We start from the raw sequence: 21,567 nt of genomic DNA on the forward strand, positions 1-21,567 counted from the left end.
TTCAGTTTTACGTGTTTTGAAAAATACTATGGGCAGAACATGAAAGTCATAATTACGAATTGGTCGTGCAGGCAGGGGGACACAATCATTCTAATTGTCGTCGTAACGTGAGTAATTAACTAAAATTCGCTAATAAACTGTTCACTGAAGTTAGCTTGCATGTCCACAATGAAAGCTTAGGGGCATTAGAATTCAAAGAATATTCAAATTTTTATGCATTTCTGGTAACACGCCTGCGTAATGAGCACCGATGTGCCGGCGGAATGGAGCGATCGCTATGCCTTTATGTGACTGCTATTGTTATGCCTTTAAGCGATAGCTATCGCTGTGCCTTTAAGCGATTGCTTCTAGAGTTGGTGGTAAGATGCGCGGGTTTAGCCTTGCCGTCCAAGAGCTGAAAGTTGAAACCTTTTGCTTGTGGTCCCTCATTCTTGTCAGGCGAAGCGCCATGCGCAAGAGTTGCGTAAGGCCAAGGAGGAGCGCATGTTGAGTGCCGCTGTCTCGCATGCGTAGCAAAATGGTTCGGGCTGAAATTCTAAATGTGCAGATCTCAAGACCAATTTGCACAAAACAGCATATGCGTTGAACGGCACTGCCTCTGAGTTTTTAATATAAACATGCATGCTAATTCCAGTGAAATAAAAGTTTAATATTAAATTTTAGTGATAAATAAGGTACGGATGATAATTGTTCTCAGTATTTGTGTCCGCCTGGGCGCATAAGTCATTTACGATAATGATTTTGTGTACTGCTTTTGGTACTCTTTTAAACTATGAAGCCCAGTTTTGAGCACCCTGTGTATACAGTCGCAGCACCGATGAATTTTGTGGTATGAATGTCAGGTTGGCTCTTATAATACACCGGGTAAAAACTACGAACCAAACACTGACCATGCTGCTTTACCGACGTCCAGCTACGATGACTATACCGTCGAAAGTTTTTGCGATGGCTTCGTTTCACTGAAGAGTAAAGTTAAAACGCAGTACATTGTACTGATGGGATAACGTTCATAAGAAGGATGGATTGAAGCAAACAGGTGAGAAAGCTGTAGATCAGGCTCTCACTCGGCAATAGATAATCCGTTTTAGCTCCGGAAGACGACCTTAACACAAAGGCAATGGATGACGAGCTTACTGTTATTATAACAGCAAGAAACCCCGGGACAGAAGGCTGGGCTGGATATTGGCAGGTTCTTCCGGGTGGCAATCACCGGTTGAAAACATCTAGCACAACTATCGGAACCAGTCAGTAGCCATTAAAGAGAGTTGTAAGAGCGTTTGTTGCCGATAATATGGAGCGAGCTCTAAAAAAATTACCGACACTTTGGAAATTCTAAAGTATGCTTTGCGAAAGCCTTGTGGTCAATCCACTGGCGCTTCCCCGAACAGCTTGGCGCTGAATCACTGGGCCACTTCGGAGCCATGCGTCTCACTCACTCGACTGCAACGAGACGTTTGGCGAAGGAGCGGTGGTGCAGCTTCCACCACCGACGCGCACGCGCTCGTTCCACCACTACTGTGCGACGTCACGGTTGCTATGCCCAGCAGCGCCCCCCACCGGCGTGCCGGTTGCTAAGAAGGGGAGGAGGTTGCGCCGCTGCGTGGAGGAGAGGCTACAGTTTGTGATTCCAGCGCACGGACGGACACCGCGAGCATGAGCCATTAAAGGCTTTCGCCTTAATAATGGACGGAGCTTTAAACCTGCGCAGAGAAAATATAACTCAAGCTCAGTAGAAGAACCCCATTAGGGCTAATGACCTGAATGATCAGGAAAGGGTAGTAGCTTAAGTGTACATCTAGATGCTCAATGTCGAGCGCCACCATTTTTTTTTTTTGTACCAGATGAGGCCTTCAATCGACCAGAGCGGATGACTTTAAAAGAAAGCATCCTTTTCTTTTTTTCGAGCGCTCGTTCGTTGTTTGAGCGACGGCGGCTGTGGTGACGACGGCGGCGTAACCGGCAGGGTGAACGAGGTGCACAGCGGGGGGGGGGGGGGGGGGGGGGGTGAAGGGAGAGCGGACGGCACCTGAGGTTGAAAGTGTAGTTAAGCGAAGAAAGCGCGAGAACGAAAGCGGCGGCGGAGGGTACAGCGGCAGCATGAAAACGGACTCGGCGGCGGCACTAATGGGCACCAGAGTATAGCGCGTACCAAAGGCGGGGAGTGCATCGCAAGGAGTGAAAGTTGCCGCTGGCGCTCGCTCAGAGATGACGGCATAGTGTTAAGCTCGAGCACAAATACCTAAAGAGCTCGGCTCGAGTTCCCCATTACCGAGCATCCTATTCGTCGGCCATTTTTATGCGAAGCATACTACTTTAGCTACCACTTCAGCCCTTCACCGTGGTTATGCGCCTCCAAATCACGTGATACATGACGTCACACCACGTGACACGATGACGTCACGACAGTAGAGAAACGGGGCCCACCTCGCGCCGTCGCTGTGGTTGTGCGCCTCCAAATCACGTGATACATGACGTCACACCACGTGACACAATCACGTCACGACAGTGGAGAAACGGGGTCCCACCTCGCGCCGTCGCTGTGGTTGTGCGCCTCCAAATCACGTGATACATGACGTCACACCACGTGACACGATGACGTCACGACAGTGGAGAAACGGGGGCCCACCTCACGCCGTCGCTGTGGTTGTGCGCCTCCAAATCACGTGACACGATGACGCCACACCACGTCACACGATGACGTCACGGCAGTGGAGAAACGGGGCCCACCTCGCGCCGTCGCTGTGGTTGTGCGCCTCCAAATAACGCGACACGATGATGCTTCGCATATTCCAGGCTTAACCAAGTTAAGCCTCAGCCATTTTTTTGCTGCGTCAGACACTTGACTAGCACACGCCAAAATGAAGCTTTAGCGGCGTATTTTGATGTGAATATATAAGAGCTAACAATTATCACTTTTCTTTCCATCTTACCAGTATGGATATAGCTATTGGCTTAGCTTGCCGGTGCCGCTAAACACTATTGCCACCTACGTCGCCATACCAAATCGGGATAATATACCAGAGTAAGTATTTCTGTTTATATATTGCTACTAAAGAACATCTCTTTTCTTTCACTCACATAAGGTAAGGGAGGCCACCCATGCAGTGCCTAATTCGCACCTCCTCCATCTCGGCACCTACAACACGCTCACAGAACTCATAGAGGCACACAAGACCGCCCAAATCCACCGCCTCTACCGCACTAAACACGGGCGGCTCATACTTGAACGTCTCAACATCAACCCCATAGGCGACGTCCACCCCACGACGCCCATTCCGATAGGGGTCTATAGCCGCCTAGTTATAAATACAATCCCCAAAAACATGCTATCTGGCCGCCATGATACGCGCCGTCAGCTGAAAGCCCAAGCACTAGATGCCACATACCTTGCCGACGAACACGCAAATACGTAGACGCTTAGCGGCAAAGGGCAAATACATACGTGGCTTATGCAACCACGCGACAATCCACTCTCGTCACCGCCGCCACAGTAGGAGCTCACTCTCCCACAGCGGCAGAAGAAACCGCCATCGCGCTGGCCATCGCTGACCCACGTACGCGCACAGTCCTAAGCGACTCCAAAAGAGCGATACAAAATTACTAGGCAGGTTTTATTTGCCACCCCACCGCACGCATCCTTCGCGGCTGCACTCCCGACCATAAGATCAACCTCGTCTGGGTACCCACCGACGCGGCAAACCCGAGGACTAACCAACCGGGCGGCCGGCCCCACGGACCCAGACGCTCTTGCCGAGGATCCTCAGACCTTTGCCCGAAGTTACCAACCTCCACAGAGAGATAAGACGCCAGTTCCCGCCTCCCCACCCCGACTTGAATCGAGTGCAAGCCACCTTGCTCCGCAGGTTGCAGACACACTCCATCCTTATCCAGTCTAGACTTTCACTCATCACAGACGGGGAATATGACCCCGTCTGCCAAAATTATTACCAGGGAGAAATCGCCACCCAGGCACACATTCTCTGGGGTTGCGCGGGAAATCCACCCCCTCGAACCTTACTGCCAGCTCCCTCCGAAGAAGGATGCAACCAACTCCTCAGAAGGCCAGACAAGAGCATCCAACTGGCACTCATTTCGTGGGCCCAGGAAGTCGCCTCCCCCCTGGGGGCCACACGGAGCCTACCTGCCCTAAACCCCGCCAATCTATGGCATTAAAGTTGTTTCTCTCTCTCTCTCTCTCCCTCGCATCCCTGGATTTCCTTTCCTCTGTCTGTCCCTTCCTTTCTGCCTCGTTGGTCACTCCCCAATACTGGAGTGATTACAGCTTAGAACAAAGCCTTGTTTCCGGCATTTCTCTTTTGTTTTGAAGTGAACATCGTGATTCCTCAGCAGGGATTTCGTTCTTTGATTTATTATTATTATTATTATTATTATTATTATTATTATTATTATTATTATTATTATTATTATTATTATAGTTTTTCTAAAATTTGCGCTAAACAAGGCAACACAGATATCGGACGATAGTTTTTAATTTCTGATGAATCACCCTTTTTAGGCACAGGGATAACTCTTGCACGTTTCATAGAGTCGGGGACTTTGCCGGTCGCAATGATAGTGTTTAACGCACAGAGAAGCAGGTTTTTCAGGACCTCGAAATTTCTAACAATATCATCCATACGAATGCCGTCGATGCCAGCGGACTTTCTTTTTTTGAACGACTGCAAAATTTCCCGCATATCAGTTTCGCTCATTTCAGTCAGAAAAGCTGACTCAGAGACTGCGACATTACGCATGCGCGCCGATGAAGAAACACTCAGGGATTCAAGAGTACGCACGGATGAAAAATGCAGGTTAAATCGATCTGCAAGATCCTTGCTTACAGGGCCAAAATTTCGCTCGATAATCCCTTGTGTGTCACGAGGCTTGTAACCGCGCAGTTCATTTACCAGCTGCCACGTTTTAGCAGAGTCATTTCTGGAATCATAAAACTGCTTCTGGTACTGGTTTCTTCTTGCTAATCGAGAAAGAGCCGTGGCTCTATTTCTTGCGGCTCTAAAAGCGTTTCGCAATGCCACATTCTTCGGATATCGCCTACATCGCTGCCATAATGTATCTTTTTCATGTATCTCTGCGAGTACATCAGGATGTAACCAACTGAGGTCTTGATTGCGTCTTTTTACTTTCACCTTTCTTTTGGCGGTCTGAACAAAAGTGCCGAAACAGTCCAAAAAATCATCATACATCGCTTCACCATGCGGCTTTGACAGAAAAGAGCTCCAATCATAACCGGCCAAACACTGATCCAAAACCTTTTTGTCAATAATTTCAATGCTTTCTACTTTTCGCTTATTAGAAACTTTCACCCTGGAGACAATACAACATCCGACAAAATAGTGGTCAGCAAGTTTCTGGTTGATAACAATACCCTCAACTAAAGCAACGTCAGAAACACGGATGTTAACGTGATCCAAACACGAAGAAACTAGCGTATTGCTAAGGATTTCTTCCCGAGTCACTTGATTTATAACAGACTCGATGCCGAAGTCATCCAGAATGTTCAAGTAGCTAGAAGCAGTTTTCTTTTCTGCCTTGAGTATGTCTATGTTAATGTCCCCTATTATGCACAGATTATGGAACGCAGCCAAGTTTACGCAGGCGTCATTGAGTTCCCCCAAGAAAGATGAGGCGCTGCTCGATGGTGGTCGGTAAATGGCGACCAATCCAAATACTATATCTCCATTTTCAATTCTTAGAGAAACAGATTCAGCTGAAGTGAATGGAATCGCAACCTCAGTAACGGCCCAGTCATTTTTAACAAAAACTGCAACTCCTCCACCCTTTCTGCCCGGCCTTGTAAAGGAATACTCCTGAAATCCCTCAAGGTGAAATTGAGTTATGTCATAATCTTGTATATTAATTTCCGTTAAAACCAAGGCATGAATACAGTCCTTCAGAGTGCACACAACTACCTGAAGTTCCTCCCAATACTTCTTAAGGCTGCGAATGTTCACATGCAAGACCGAAAATGAGCTATTTCTTTCGCAAATATAGTTCTTGTAACTCTCACAGTTGGAGAAGGAATACAGACCAGAGTTATGCACAGTTTCCTGGATTCACATCAAACGATTGCAGACAGTCAGTACGGATTTGTGGCAGGAAAGGGCACACTGAGCCTGCTGGAAGACGTCTCGGACCTGTTGCACTCTACTCTTGAACTGAATCAGGTTGCCTGTGGTCTGTTCTTAGATGTGTCCAGAGCATTCGATTCAATAGACCATCAAATACTGCTTCAAAAATTGCATATTTATGGTTTCCGTGGTCATTTCCATGACTTTTTGAAGAGTTACTTGTGTCATCGTACTCAACTTGTTTGTATAGGAAAAAAGAGGAGCTCCCCCGTAGAACTTAGGTGTGGTGTTCCGCAGGGGTCTATTCTATCACCTTTGTTATTCAATATTTTTGTCAATGACTTGAAACAAAGCATTACTTCATCTAACCTGTACCAATATGCAGACGACACACTTCTTATTTCTCGCCAAATAGACTATTACGCCTGTGTTGAGCTGCTCCAAAAAGATGCGACTGCCGTATTAGACTGGTATGACTCAAACCTAATCAGTATAAATAACACAAAGACCCAACTAGTATGTTTTAGAAGCCCTCTGAAGATTCTCAACTTAGATGCTCCTCTAAGGCTACATTCCTCTAACTGCTGTTCCTGTCAATGTTCGCCGGTTCCCTATGAAGAAATGGTAAAGTACATGGGTATTTATCTAGACTGTGACTTAAGTTGGCGCTCTCACCTATCTTATGTTTGTAAACAGCTGAGAAGTGTGTCTTGCCTTTTATACAATGTCAAATTATACACGCCTGTATCGGTTAGAAGGGTGATACTTCACTCATTAGGCTACTCAGTGTTGCGATATGGTATTTGCTGTTTTTTTAACTGTGCGGAATTTTGGAAAACGCGGGTAAATAATTTGTTAAAGAGTGCGTTAAAAAGTGTAGCGTACAACACTTCTGTGCCTAAGGAGGATTTGTTTGTTAGCTTTAGTTTCTCAAAATTTAACAATGTCTTTCTTCAGTATGCTGCCGTCAGACATATGTGGACTAACGAATTCAAAGTTGCTCGGTCATCTGGTCATAACCTCCGTTCTGTCTCCACCTATGAACTACCAATTACTAGAACTAAATACGGAGAAAGCCAGCGCTGCTTTTATGTCCCCGCAATATTTAACAGTCTACCTAATGAAATAAAGGTACTGAAGAATAAGAAGGCAATAAAGAAAGCCCTCATAACCTACACTGTCTTAAAGGAAAAGACAGTATAAAGGAAGAAGCGCTCCAGATTTGTTTTCTTGTGTTCTTAGGGTATAACGCTCTCATCACCTTCTTTTTTTTTCGGTTTTAGTAAGTAACCTAAAGCAAACTACTTGATCATTTCCTGTTGTTAATGACTTTATTGTGTTTCCTTGAAGTGTTTTTTTCTTTTCCTTGTACATTGTCAATTTGAAATGTTTTTCCTGAGTAGGTAAAAAAGAGATTTGCCGCCTGCTGCCGGGTTTTGCCCAACAAGCCACTGATGGCTTTGGCATGCCCGGAATTAATTGTATTGTATTTCCTGACAGGAAATAAAATTATTATTATTATTATTATTATTGTAAAGAGGAAGATGAGCAGCGGCGGCCGCCGCTCCGCTAGCGCGCGGCGCGAGATCGCTGGCTGGATGACCGAAGCTCGGACCGGCATTTGGGCTATCTGTCGCTAAGTTCCTTTCCCCGGAAATCCTGCTACAATTTGGTGGAGGTGCTGGGTAAAGTAAGAGAATTAGTAGCAAGAGAACATGATTCGGCGCATCGTTCGGGATCGAGCAAAGAGTCGACGGGCTGAATGTGGCCAAGGCATTCGCCACGGAGAAATATGCAGGGGCTCAAAAAAGGGTTCGAGATCGGGATGAGGCTGCAGCCGTCTTGAACAGTGAGCAGAGCGAATGGCAGAGGCAGACCGTGTCGAGAGATGAAGACGTCGGATGGTGTAAAGACGACGGCGCCGTCAGATGCGGTGAGGCACGAGACAGGGACAGGAACAGATGAGCACGGAGGAATCTCGATGTCGTCAGCCACAGACAGTTTGCCCCACGAATATGACGTATCAGGCGAGGTAGCACAGCACGGAAGAAGTTCGAGCTCGGCACGAGCGCAGTCGATGAGGGCCTCATGTTGGGAAAGAAAGTCCCAACCTAAAATAATGTCATGCGAGCACGATGAGAGAACGACGAATTCAACAGTATATAAGGAACCGTAAATGATGACCCTGGCTGTGCAGGCGGCTAAAGGCGAGATGCGCTGTGCATTAGCTGTATGAAGCGAAAATCCGGATAACGGCGTCGTCACTTTGCGAAGTTTTCGGCACAGTTTCGCATTCATCACAGAAACAGCAGCGCCAGTGTCAACAAGTGCCAAGGCTGTGTGGCCCTCCACAGAAACGTCGAGCACATTCGCTGGGGACAAACGAGGCCTTGAACTTGTCGCCGAATACGCAGTTCTTGCCTCGGGAACTGCGGCAACTAGTTTTCCTGGCGCATAGGGGAATGAGGACGCAGTGGCGAAACAGAACGGCGCCGCGGGGATGGCGAACGGCGGCGAGAATACGGGCGGCGATCGGAGGCATCAAGCTGTTCTGCAGCCGACGGACGTGGCGGGGGCTGTGGTGCCGCGTAGACGTAGGTTCTGGGGTCATCCACGGGTGGTGGCACACGGCGTCGGCACAGGCGCTCAACGCGGCCAGGGACATCACATGCATAGCAAACAAAATTAGGAGTCACTTTGGCGACTAAAGTGGTGCAAGGCGAAAGCCTTAGTACAGCATTCTGTCACGAATGTGGTTGTGAATGATGATTCAAGTGCTGCCAGCGAATGACGCGTCCATTGGCTGTCTGCGTGTGTTACTGATGTGTGGTTAACATGTTAAGCTTCGCCTGTAAGAGTGGAACGCGACAGCGTCTTGCAACGCTGCCAGGGAGTCCACAGAACGCCATCGCCAATTGGGCTGTACGCCTTGCTGGACGGGAAATTTATTTTTTGAGGAAAGGAAATGTATCTCTCTCGCATATCTGGGTGGACACCTGCACCTCGCCGTAAGGGAAAGGGGGAAGATGGGAGTGAACGAAGACGCCGTATTAGCTAGACGCGCCTTTGTTCATTCCAAATCATTCAGCTGGCATTACGGAGTGGCTAGCGTGCTCGTATCGCACTCCGGAGACCCTGGTTCGATTCCCCAACTTGACCAATTTCGTTCTCGGTTTTATTGATTTATGCGGTCTAACTAGAAAGGTTAATTAGGCTATTTCCTATTTATATTATTGTATTTCTATCCATCGTGTTCTGTCACAACCTGTCAATTGTTGGAACTGTCTAGGATGTTCGACACAACGTATATGAAACGAGCAACGTCGTACTGAGTGGGGAAGTGCGTGGTGGTGGAGCGAACGCGGTTTCGTACTTATCTGTTTTTTTCAGCAGCGTCTCCTTCCGCGGCCGCTGTTGTCGCTGCGGCGCGCGTCTTTCTTTTCTTTTCCTCTTTCTTCTGACCTCTTCATTCTCCTCTATCTTAATTAGGCTAATTGATTAATTAAGCAATTAACTAAACTCAGTCCAACTTAGTTGCAGCATCACTATACGATCCCTTTGGTTGGTTGCATGGTTACTAGCCAAAGTACAATTGGCCCCATTTGAAATTCGCGCACTGTGACGTCACGAGCATTTCGACCAATTGAAAAGCGTGACATTTTCTGTCGACAACTCCTGCTTACAACGATGAGGCATTAAAGGCTTCCGCCTTAATAGGACGGTTGTCACGGGTGCGCCAAGGGTTGACACGAGCAGGAGGTGGTCGGGTTGGAAAGGCAGGCGGCGGCGTCGGAGGATAATACGGGACAAACGGCTCGGCTCTTGGTTTTCGGACGGCGTCGGCGTATGTGAGCGGCGCTGCAGCGGGAACCGGCGGACGAACAGGTGGTAGCGCTTCGGTCACTTGCTCGCGAATCACCGTTTGTAGGGTCGGATCCAGGTTGGAGGGAGGCCCCTTCACGCTGTGAAGAAGTGACAGCTGTCGAGCCACCTCCTCACGTACAAAGTCTTTTATCTGGTCAAGCAGCGAGCTGTGGGAGGTTGTCACGGCGAGGCTGGAAAGCGAGTCAGGCTGCACGGAAGGTGGTAGCACCAGAATGCGCTGCTTACGGAGCTCATCGTAGCTCTGACACAGGTTGAACACTTCGGCAACGGTGGTACACTCTAAGAAAAAAAGGTGTGATCTTAGTCTTTTTGGGGGGTAAAACACTTCTCGCTGAGCTGACACCTTTTTGGGGGTAAGGTTACGCTGTTTCTTGGAGACTAAGTATTTATGCTCTCGCACATAGAGTAATGTTACGCTCTAATAGCCTAAACTTACACTGACATAAGAAGAGTAACTTTAAACCAGTTAGGTATAACATTATGCCTTTCTAAAAGGGGTAAATGTTAGCCTGAGGAAAGCATAAACATATCCTAGCATGCAAGGTGCAAGTTTGCACCTTTAGCAGGTAAATTTATGCTATGTATAGAAGTGCAAAGTTACTTTGTCAAAGACTAAACTTATACCGTCATAAACAGAGCAAAGTTTGCACCCCTGTGGTGCATGCTTATACCCTTACATGATGGATAAAGTTACCCTTCTGGTGGTACAAAGTAATGCCCTACTGCAAAGGGTATCTATGCACTACTCGGTGGTGTATTTACACTGTCCACACGAGAGCATTATTACCCTTCTGTAGCGTAAACCTGCCCATTGAATGCAGAACTAAAGTTGACCCATATGGTAGAAGCCCGAGTCTTTCTGGAAGTGCAGGCAGTGTCAAAATGTTGCGACGAATCTTTCATGTGAGATGGTCTGTGTCATTGTGTGTTCAGGTGCAGGTACTACTGCAGAATGTACACAAAGAATTCATAAACGAATCGGAGAAAGAAACATACCGTCATATTTATTTTGTCACATGCTACACCATATTACAGCAATGACCCTGGCAGTCTTCTTCATACAGGTGGAGGCAGTATGTACCATGTATTTGACCTGCACCGAGAAGAAAACATATAATGAATTTTGCAACCACAAAGCTCAGACGACGTGACCACGGGCTTAGTTAATTCAGGTCTAAAAGTGTAAACCACATAAAAGGCAGGGATAAAGGGCGATGCATGAAAACAATGCCACAAGTGCAGGCTTCTGTTTATTAATGAGAACCAAAATCAGAAAAGATATGCAGGAAAAACAAAACATGTCCTAAATGGCAGCTACTTAATCACTCACATATGCTGACATTATCACAAGCACACTGGCTTCTCAGGAAAAATCCAGAATATTGTGCCCAGCTGCACGGTCAGGCTGTAGGCATCCTGGATGCCGGACTAAGAAGAGGGTCATATCAAGAAACAGAAAAACATGTGCATGAAATGGAAGCTACTAAAAGGTGATAAAATGAAATGCCGTTTAACAAACCCTTCCCTCCATTCTCGTGTTTTTATTTCTCTGTATCTAGAGTGGTTAAGGTTTCATGCAGCCCTTGCTAACAATATGTATCTGGTCTCTGATGCCATTATATGTTTTGTTGCCCATACAGTGAATTTTCTTCCTAAAAGGGAAGTGTAGGTGATTATCTGAGCATCAATGAGTGATACTTCCAACTGTAATTTTCCCTGCATATATTACCTGTGAATTCATTTCCGATTAGCAAACAGCAGGAAGCTTGTGCCTGTGATGGCATTTCTGGGTGCATTCCATTGTCACAGCCTTTCGATGCAGTTTAAATACCTGGTGAAAGGCCTATGCACAAAGGCTATGCACTATAAATCTTAGTCTACCACTCCTGGAAAACAAGGAAAAGCTTTCGGCTAAACGTGAAATAACAGCAAGGGCAACTTACACATCTAAAGAGTTGTCTCCATGTATGAGGTAACGTCATACCAAAAAAATTATTTGCACCACATTATAATAAAGATACTTTTTATTCACGTTCATAGCCTGTTTCATACTACACCTCTACATTATGCCTGTGCAAAAAGCTTTGGTTATGGACTGGCCTTCACTGACAGACTACATTAACTACACAAGCAGCATAGAACAGTCTCCTTCTAAAGCACTATTTTTGCTTGAGGAAATTATAAATCTCGTCTTTTTATTTAGACAGTGCTGCTTCATCTAATGTTTGCAGCATATGCAGCAGCAGTAATCCTCATGAATTACATTTTGCTGGCACAACAGAATGTTGTGTTACCTTTACACATCTTTTCAGATGCTTAGCATAATGAAATTGTAAACACTGACTGACAGCATGCAAGAATGGCTATTAAACCAGTTGCCTTCCATATCTGCTGTCACATGCAGGGCACGTGAGCTTAATTAAGTTTTAAGTTCACTCCGATGTGAAATAAAACTAATATGGATTTGTGTGAGTTATTGGAAATTATTCACATCAGTGAACAGCACCTTCCTGCTCAAAAAGAAAGTGCGAAGAGTGCAAAGAAGATTAACAGCCTCACATAGCTGCATATCACATTAAGCTTCACATGCATAAACGGTGCTAGTCATATTAGCTTGGTAGCATGCCACCCTGCCAAGCATTACCATAACTGTGTGTCATTTTTTTCTGACGCCAGCAACATGGATTGTAGGCAGCGCCTCTCAAACTAATTCAATATGAAATCTTTGCTGAAGTCCAGCCTACTTTTGCAGAAAAAAAACTGCATTTATACTTCATGCCATAAAAAGTGGTCACAATTATTCAAACCATTATTCAGAAATTCTTTCAGAACTAAGTCCTCGAAAACATTGAAAAGCTCTAAAATCTCTGTAATAGAATGTCTGCAGCTGCGCAACATAGCATACTATGTTCACGGATCGACATCAAGTGATGATGAACTTGCAACAATGTCCCAATTACATAAAAACATACATACCACACACGTCTAGTCCCGGCCACTCGTACGGTATTGAAGAATCCAGGCTGAACTTCGGTGCTAGGAGTGACAATGGTTGTGCACCTTTGCATCCCTCCTTCTCCCAGGTGCACTGCAATAGAGGTGTCATTTATAGCGTTAGTGTAATGGTTAGTGATAACTTATATGTTCATTAAACCACGTAATGACAGCACACATGCTCAAAAAACGACGGGAATAGTTTGAAAACGAGAAACAACTTTTTATTCCAAATTTTATCCATTACAGCACTTGCCACATATTTATAACAGGCATAATTGACGCAGTGCACTGGCATAATAAGCCTAGACAAACTTCTACAGCACAATGGCCTATTACCAGTGAATTGTCACTAAGTGCCTAACATAATTAACATATCTTCTAACAGCCACTGCAGAAAAAAGAAAGAACTATACTGTTACTGCTTACGAGATTGACAGTATTCATTACAGAATTTTTTTTTCGTTGACAGATTACCGCAGTGCAACCAAAATCCTTATTGTTCTAAACAGAAAAGCTTAGATACTAGCGTATTCTTCTATTCAACCTCTTAGAGCGACATCAAACCTAAAGTCTCACTCTTTCATAAGAGAATACAAGAGCACTAAAAGAGGTGACATAGACTGTACGCTTTTGTGAGCTAATATTTGGCCACCAACTAGCCCCGACTTTTTCACTAGTAAAAAGAACTAAACAAGTTCACTTTTCTCTATTAGGGCAGAGTTTCGTGAGACGTACCCGCCGTCTGCTATCCCAGTGTTGCCATACTGTAGTGTTGCCAGACTTGCGCGACTTCCAGTGTTGCCAGGCTATAAGGTTGCCAGATTGTGAACTAAAACCCAGTGTGGCCAGACTATTTGTTCCCTCTCTCTTTTACATTCTCCTCCGCCTACAGCTACGCTGTCGCGCCGCAACCGCCCAGCTCGTTAGAGCAGCCTTGCCCGGAGTGGCCGCCGCCTGTTCGCCAAGCGAAAGAGCACGTCCGCGGCGGTTGTGAAATTGTTTTTTTAGTGACTTGTCGAGCAGACGGGTACCACAGACGAAATCTGCCGATGCGTGGCCCCAGTGAGCGTATTAAGAGGAGAGAAACGCGTGATTTTGTTGAAATAAGCGTGCTAAGCTCAAATTCACTTGTCGAGCAGACGGGTACGACAGACGAAATCTGCCGATGCGTGGCCCCAGTGATCGTATTTAGACGAGAGAAACGCGTGATTTTGTTGAAATAAGCGTGCTAAGCTCAAATTCACTTGTCGAGCAGACGGGTACACCAGACGAAATCTGCCGATGCGTGAACCCAGTGATCGAATTTAGACGAGAGAAACGCGTGATTTTGTTGAAATAAGCGTGCTAAGCTCAAATTCACTTGTCGAGCAGACGGGTACACCAGACGAAATCTGCCGATGCGTGGCCCCAGTGATCGTATTTAGACGAGAGAAACGCGTGATTTTGTTGAAATAAGCGTGCTAAGCTCAAATTCACTTGTCGAGCAGACGGGTACGACAGACGAAATCTGCCGATGCGTGGCCCCAGTGATCGTATTTAGACGAGAGAAACGCGTGATTTTGTTGAAATAAGCGTACTATGCTCAAATTCACTTGTCGAGCAGACGGGTACACCAGACGAAATCTGCCGATGCGTGGCCCCAGTGATCGTATTTAGACGAGAGAAACGCGTGATTTTGTTGAAATAAGCGTGCTAAGCTCAAATTCACTTGTCGAGCAGACGGGTACGACAGACGAAATCTGCCGATGCGTGGCCCCAGTGATCGTATTTAGAGGAGAGAAACGCGTGATTTTGTTGAAATAAGCGTGCTAAGCTCAAATTCACTTGTCGAGCAGACGGGTACACCAGACGAAATCTGCCGATGCGTGGCCCCAGTGATCGAATTTAGACGAGAGAAACGCGTGATTTTGTTGAAATAAGCGTGCTAAGCTCAAATTCACTTGTCGAGCAGACGGGTACACCAGACGAAATCTGCCGATGCGTGGCCCCAGTGATCGTATTTAGACGAGAGAAACGCGTGATTTTGTTGAAATAAACGTGCTAAGCTCAAATTCACTTGTCGAGCAGACGGGTACGACAGACGAAATCTGCCGATGCGTGGCCCCAGTGATCGTATTTAGACGAGAGAAACGCGTGATTTTGTTGGAATAAGCGTGCTAAGCTCAAATTCACTTGTCGAGCAGACGGGTACACCAGACGAAATCTGCCGATGCGTGGCCCCAGTGATCGTATTTAGACGAGAGAAACGCGTGATTTTGTTGAAATAAGCGTGCTAAGCTCAAATTCACTTGTCGAGCAGACGGGTACACCAGACGAAATCTGCCGATGCGTGGCCCCAGTGAGCGTATTAAGACGAGAGAAACGCGTGATTTTGTTGAAATAAGCGTGCTATGCTCAAATTCGCTTGTCGAGCATACGGGTACGACAGACGAAATCTGCCGCTGCGTGGCCCCAGTGAGCGTATTAAGACGAGAGAAACGCGTGATTTTGTTGAAATAAGCGTGCTAAGCTCAAATTCACTTGACGAGTAGACGGGTACACCAGACGAAATCTGCCGATGCGTGGCCCCAGTGATCGAATTTAGACGAGAGAAACGCGTGATTTTGTTGAAATCAACTTCTCTGTTTTTCCGCATCTTTCCTTGCTAATAGCAATAACACTAGATTATCTGAACAAAACAATATGCTTCTACCAAACGTGAACACAAATTATGGAAAACAAACTGCTTTTTTCTCCGCCATCAAAACCTGGAATTCATTACCACTAGCAATCAAATCCGCACGTTCGCAGTCCGCTTTCTACACTTTACTAAAAAAACATCTCTCATCAACCCATTCAGCTTCATGCCATGCTTAAGTTTGCCTTAATCTTATTTTCTGTTCCCCACTCTGACAGCAAACGGTCATATTGTTACTCATCTGGAACCTCTTTTTTTTCCCCTCCGCCTATGTTTTATATCTGCATTTATTCAATGCCCATTGCTATCCGATGTCTTTTTGTGTTCTTTCTCATGCTCTTATGCTTTGCTGTTTTATGCCATTTTTGTTAAATTATGCCCGCTAACTATTGTATAACTTATTCATTGGCGCAAATTACACTAATAGGTTTTAACTTAATTGTATACTTTTGTTCCATCTCCCCTGCCAAACTTGTGCACTTTTCTTATGTATTCCTGATGGGAGGTTCCCTAGACAGTTTTCACTTTGGGACCTCCTACTGTACTAACTTTTTTATGAAACTTACAACTCATTTGTATTTCGTTTTAATAAACCTTTAAAATCTGCGCGAAAAAAAAAAAACCGTTCAAGAGGCGACATGTGGAGTCATGGCACATCCGGTTCACAAAGGCGGCGACGAATAGGACTCCAGGAACGCTTCCCTCGTCGTGCGTTAGTGCACTGCGCCACGGGCTAACAAAGGCAGAGCGAAGGCAGCACCCCGCTGCTGCTGGCACACTGTAGTCACCCCTGAAGAAGGGACCAAGTTGGTCCTGAAACGGTGGGCAAAAAAGTAAAAATATTGGTTGGCGTCAGTTTCCTCTCAACTATCTCAAAAACCCATCAAGACGGACTTCGGTCGAAGATGTTTTCATTCCTACAATTACTGTTCTGAATGCGGCTTTCAACGCAGCACGAGCTGCAGAGCATTCTTAACTGCCAGAAGAAAAAAATATCTAGCCACTACGAAGTGACTGGGCAATAATAGGATGCGCGCACATGAAGTAATTATTTCTGCAAGGCTGCTTCTGACGACGCCCGAATTTCGCACTTTTTTCGAAGCTCACCAAGCACAGCCTACAATTTCGTTGTTATCAGTTATTTAGTTCAACACTGCCTACCCCAATTAAAAGTGTCAATGCTGAGTGAATCTGAGCACGCGTCGTTGGTACCTGTAAGCTAGACGCCTACGGCGCCAGTAGGTTCCTTCCCCCTCTCGACGGTAACTACCGTGTCCATCGCGTCGCGCGCTTCGGACGCTCTCCAAGGCCGCGGGAAACGGGGACCAAGGGGCCGACGACCGTTTCCTATTAAAAAGAGATTAGCTCTCAAGTGGGCGGGGGTCAGTAAGGTCGGAGACTTCTGAAAACCCGGACTGTCTAGCTAAGCAGCGGACATTACTGGCGCCTCTAGAGTCGGGTTCTGGCGAGCACTGGCCGCCGCCCACTTGTACCTACAGTGCCACTCCAGCAGTATTGATTGAAATTGCGCGAGAGCAGATTTAATAAAGCTCCGCCCAATTATCGACGGTATTAAAACCAGCTGCAAACAAAGAGGAGCAGCGCGCCGAGTCCCAATCTCGGCCGCTTTTCTACAGCCCTTTTTCAAACCGCCTTTTTTCAAACCGCCTGTTTTTTAATCGCCTTTTTCTCCTGTTGCCTTTATTTTTGTTTCCGTCTTCAAGAAACTAGTTTTGCTTCTCAAGAAGTTCGGAGTTGCTGCCCCAACCGGCAACGTGTCGCCGGACGAGTGGACGAAGGCGCGAAGCAGTGGCGGTCCGAAGGGCGGAGGGGGCGCTCGCCCCCCCCCCCCCCCCCCCTTTCTTCAAAAGCCTTTGCATATCTTCCCGAACGTACGTTTTCGGCCTCTCACAGGGCGAGATGTGATTTTTGACGTAAATCAGCAAACCTTTTTCGTCTGTGATGTGTCCAGTAGTCCCCTACCTTGTACGTTCAACGTGTTAGCCGCAGTTTTATTCCACACAATTCTAAAATTCGTAGTTATTGTCGAGGCATCGGGGCCCTGCCATGCCCCGCTGTTGTCTTGCCTTGGCGCCGGCGCGGCGACGACGGCGGTGCCATTCACATGCGGTTGCGGTGGCCAGCAACCTCGTCGGGGCGACGTGGAGCCACTCATTCATGTCTTTATCCCACCGTGGGCGAGCAGGCCGGCTTGACTTCCCGCTTGCTCTTCGCTAGGTAGTGCACGCGTGGCATGCACGCTCCTTAGGTGCTACCTCGGACTCTACGAGGCCGGGCGCCCCACCCCGGCCGCTCGTGCAGTGTGCCACGCGCGCGATTAGTTAGAGACAGGACGCTACGTACAATTTGTCGTTTTCTGTAAACGATTGTGCACAGTGGCCGCTCGCGCGCTCTTGCTTTCGGACAGAGCCGGGAAATTTGCGCGCGAGCGGCGCGAACTTGATTACTTTTTCTATTTTATAAATAGCATACAAAGCTCTTCCCTGTCCTTCTCCTCGCTATATTTTCCTTTTCACCTACGCCGGCTGCAGCTCGCGTGCTTACGATACTAGATGGCAATTGACGCGGCCGGCAACATTCTTTTCCTTCGCCTTTTTTTATTTTTTCTTTAAAATAAACCGCTACCACCTATCCCACCATGAGACGCAGCGACGCCAGCGTGGGGATCGTCCCTTCGGTTGGCTTCACAAGACGTACCGCCCAGCCGCCTTGTCGGAGGTGACCAAGGGCGGAACAAAGCTCCTTCCCCGAATTGAGTAATGAGGGCCGCCAATCGCACTCGTGAAATGCCCGGACAGGTGCATTGACCTTGCTAGACCCACCGTGGCGGGATGTCTCATCCGGCGACCTGTTTCTCCCTGGCATCAAAATGAATATTTCTCACGTAGCCGTTAACATTCAAGGCAAGAGTTATGGTATAACATTTATATCGTTCATCATTTAATTTTCAAAAAAAAAAAACGCGCAAAAGTTGTACACATAAAATGTAGATAAACAAAAAAGGGGCTATTTTTTTTTTTATACGGAAGTTCGTCCGCCCCCCCTAAAACCAATCTCTGGGACCGCCACTGGCGCGAAGTGCCCTTCGAACTGCTAACCACATGCATAGACGAGCCGGCCATTCCGACGACGATCCAGAGGAGAAACTTAACTGGCGCCGTGACCAGGAGGATCAGAGTTTCAAGTTAACTGGTGCCGTGACCAGGATGAGTATGACCAGTGCTTCAAGTTAACACGCTTATTTCACCAAAATCACGCGTTTCTCTCGTCTTAATACGCTCACTGGGGCCACGCAGCGGCAGATTTCGTCTGTCGTACCCGTATGCTCGACAAGTGAATTTGAGCATAGCACGCTTATTTCAACAAAATCACGCGTTTCTCTCGTCTAAATACGATCACTGGGACCAGGCATCGGCAGATTTCGTCTGGTGTACCCGTCTGCTCGACAAGTGAATTTGAGCATAGCACGCTTATTTCAACAAAATCACGCGTTTCTCTCGTCTAAATACGATCACTGGGGCCAGGCATCGGCAGATTTCGTCTGGTGTACCCGTCTGCTCGACAAGTGAATTTGAGCATAGCACGGTTATTTCAACAAAATCACGCGTTTCTCTCGTCTTAATACGCTCACTGGGGCCACGCAGCGGCAGATTTCGTCTGTCGTACCCGTCTGCTCGACAAGTGAATTTGAGCTTAGCACGCTTCTTTCAACAAAATCACGCGTTTCTCTCGTCTAAATACGATCACTGGGGCCACGCATCGGCAGATTTCGTCTGTCGTACCCGTCTGCTCGACAAGTGAATTTGAGCTTAGCACGCTTATTTCAACAAAATCACGCGTTTCTCTCGTCTAAATACGATCACTGGGGCCACGCATCGGCAGATTTCGTCTGGTGTACCCGTCTGCTCGACAAGTGAATTTGAGCATAGTACGCTTATTTCAACAAAATCACGCGTTTCTCTCGTCTAAATACGATCACTGGGGCCACGCATCGGCAGATTTCGTCTGGTGTACCCGTCTGCTCGACAAGTGAATTTGAGCTTAGCACGCTTATTTCAACAAAATCACGCGTTTCTCTCGTCTAAATACGATCACTGGGGCCACGCATCGGCAGATTTCGTCTGTCGTACCCGTCTGCTCGACAAGTGAATTTGAGCTTAGCACGCTTATTTCAACAAAATCACGCGTTTCTCTTGTCTAAATACGATCACTGGGGCCACGCATCGGCAGATTTCGTCTGTCGTACCCGTCTGCTCGACAAGTGAATTTGAGCTTAGCACGCTTCTTTCAACAAAATCACGCGTTTCTCTCGTCTAAATACGATCACTGGGGCCACGCATCGGCAGATTTCGTCTGTCGTACCCGTCTGCTCGACAAGTGAATTTGAGCTTAGCACGCTTATTTCAACAAAATCACGCGTTTCTCTCGTCTAAATACGATCACTGGGGCCACGCATCGGCAGATTTCGTCTGGTGTACCCGTCTGCTCGACAAGTGAATTTGAGCATAGTACGCTTATTTCAACAAAATCACGCGTTTCTCTCGTCTAAATACGATCACTGGGGCCACGCATCGGCAGATTTCGTCTGGTGTACCCGTCTGCTCGACAAGTGAATTTGAGCTTAGCACGCTTATTTCAACAAAATCACGCGTTTCTCTCGTCTAAATACGATCACTGGGGCCACGCATCGGCAGATTTCGTCTGGTGTACCCGTCTGCTCGACAAGTGAATTTGAGCTTAGCACGCTTATTTCAACAAAATCACGCGTTTCTCTCGTCTAAATACGATCACTGGGGCCACGCATCGGCAGATTTCGTCTGGTGTACCCGTCTGCTCGACAAGTGAATTTGAGCTTAGCACGCTTATTTCAACAAAATCACGAGTTTCTCTCGTCTAAATTCGATCACTGGGGCCACGCATCGGCAGATTTCGTCTGGTGTACCCGTCTGCTCGACAAGTGAATTTGAGCTTAGCACGCTTATTTCAACAAAATCACGCGTTTCTCTCGTCTTAATACGCTCACTGGGGCCACGCATCGGCAGATTTCGTCTGTTGTACCCGTCTGCTCGACAAGTGAATTTGAGCATAGCACGCTTATTTCAACAAAATCACGCGTTTCTCTCGTCTTAATACGCTCACTGGGGCCACGCATCGGCAGATTTCGTCTGTCGTACCCGTCTGCTCCAGAAGTGAATTTGAGCATAGCACGTTTATTTCAACAAAATCACGCGTTTCTCTCCTCTTAATACGCTCACTGGGGCCACGCATCGGCAGATTTCGTCTGTGGTACCCGTCTGCTCGACAAGTCACTAAAAAAACAATTTCACAACCGCCGCGGACGTGCTCTTTCGCTTGGCGAACAGGCGGCGGCCACTCCGGGGTAGGCTGCTCTAACGAGCTGGGCGGTTGCGGCGCGACAGCGTAGCTGTAGGCGGAGGAGAATGTAAAAGGGAGAGGGAACAAATAGTCTGGCCACACTGGGTTTTGGTTCACAATCTGGCAACCTTATAGCCTGGCAACACTGGAAGTCGCGCAAGTCTGGCAACACTACAGTATGGCAACACTGGGATAGCAGACGGCGGGTACGTCTCACGAAACCCAGCCCTCTATTAGTTCTCAGCCTGAGTGAAGAGCCAGTTACATATCAACTTAACACCATTAGCAAGCGCATCTTGCCATTCGAATGCAGTAAAACTGCTGGCATGATAAGTCACATTCTGGGTTAGCAAAAATATTGCAAGGTGTAGGCGAAAACGGCCGCATGCCTGGAAGCGCAGAGCACAAATGAGCTGCTAATTTCTTGCCTATGAATAAATAAATTTCACGTTTACTCTTTTATCGTTTGCTTGCTACTCCGTGGTAAAGAAAAAAAAAATTGACGCCGTCCATTCGCAAAAA

At 47.0% G+C, this 21,567-nt stretch overlaps 1 protein-coding gene across 1 annotated transcript in view; it reads left to right on the forward strand.

Moving 5' to 3' along the window:
* LOC149366340 (uncharacterized) overlaps nt 1-5,670 on the forward strand; it is a 68,917-nt gene extending 63,247 nt beyond the window's left edge. The window contains exons 6-7 of the mRNA XM_089570356.1: nt 2,934-3,022; nt 5,589-5,670. Coding sequence (XP_089426482.1) covers nt 2,934-3,022; nt 5,589-5,670 — 171 coding nt within the window. The remainder of the gene's footprint in view (nt 1-2,933; nt 3,023-5,588) is intronic.
* Nucleotides 5,671-21,567: the final 15,897 nt, after the last annotated feature.

This window comes from Amblyomma mixtum, chromosome 1 (genome assembly GCF_055824585.1).
Source record: "Amblyomma mixtum isolate Tamu chromosome 1, ASM5582458v1, whole genome shotgun sequence".
In the NCBI taxonomy this organism is placed as follows: domain Eukaryota; kingdom Metazoa; phylum Arthropoda; class Arachnida; order Ixodida; family Ixodidae; genus Amblyomma; species Amblyomma mixtum.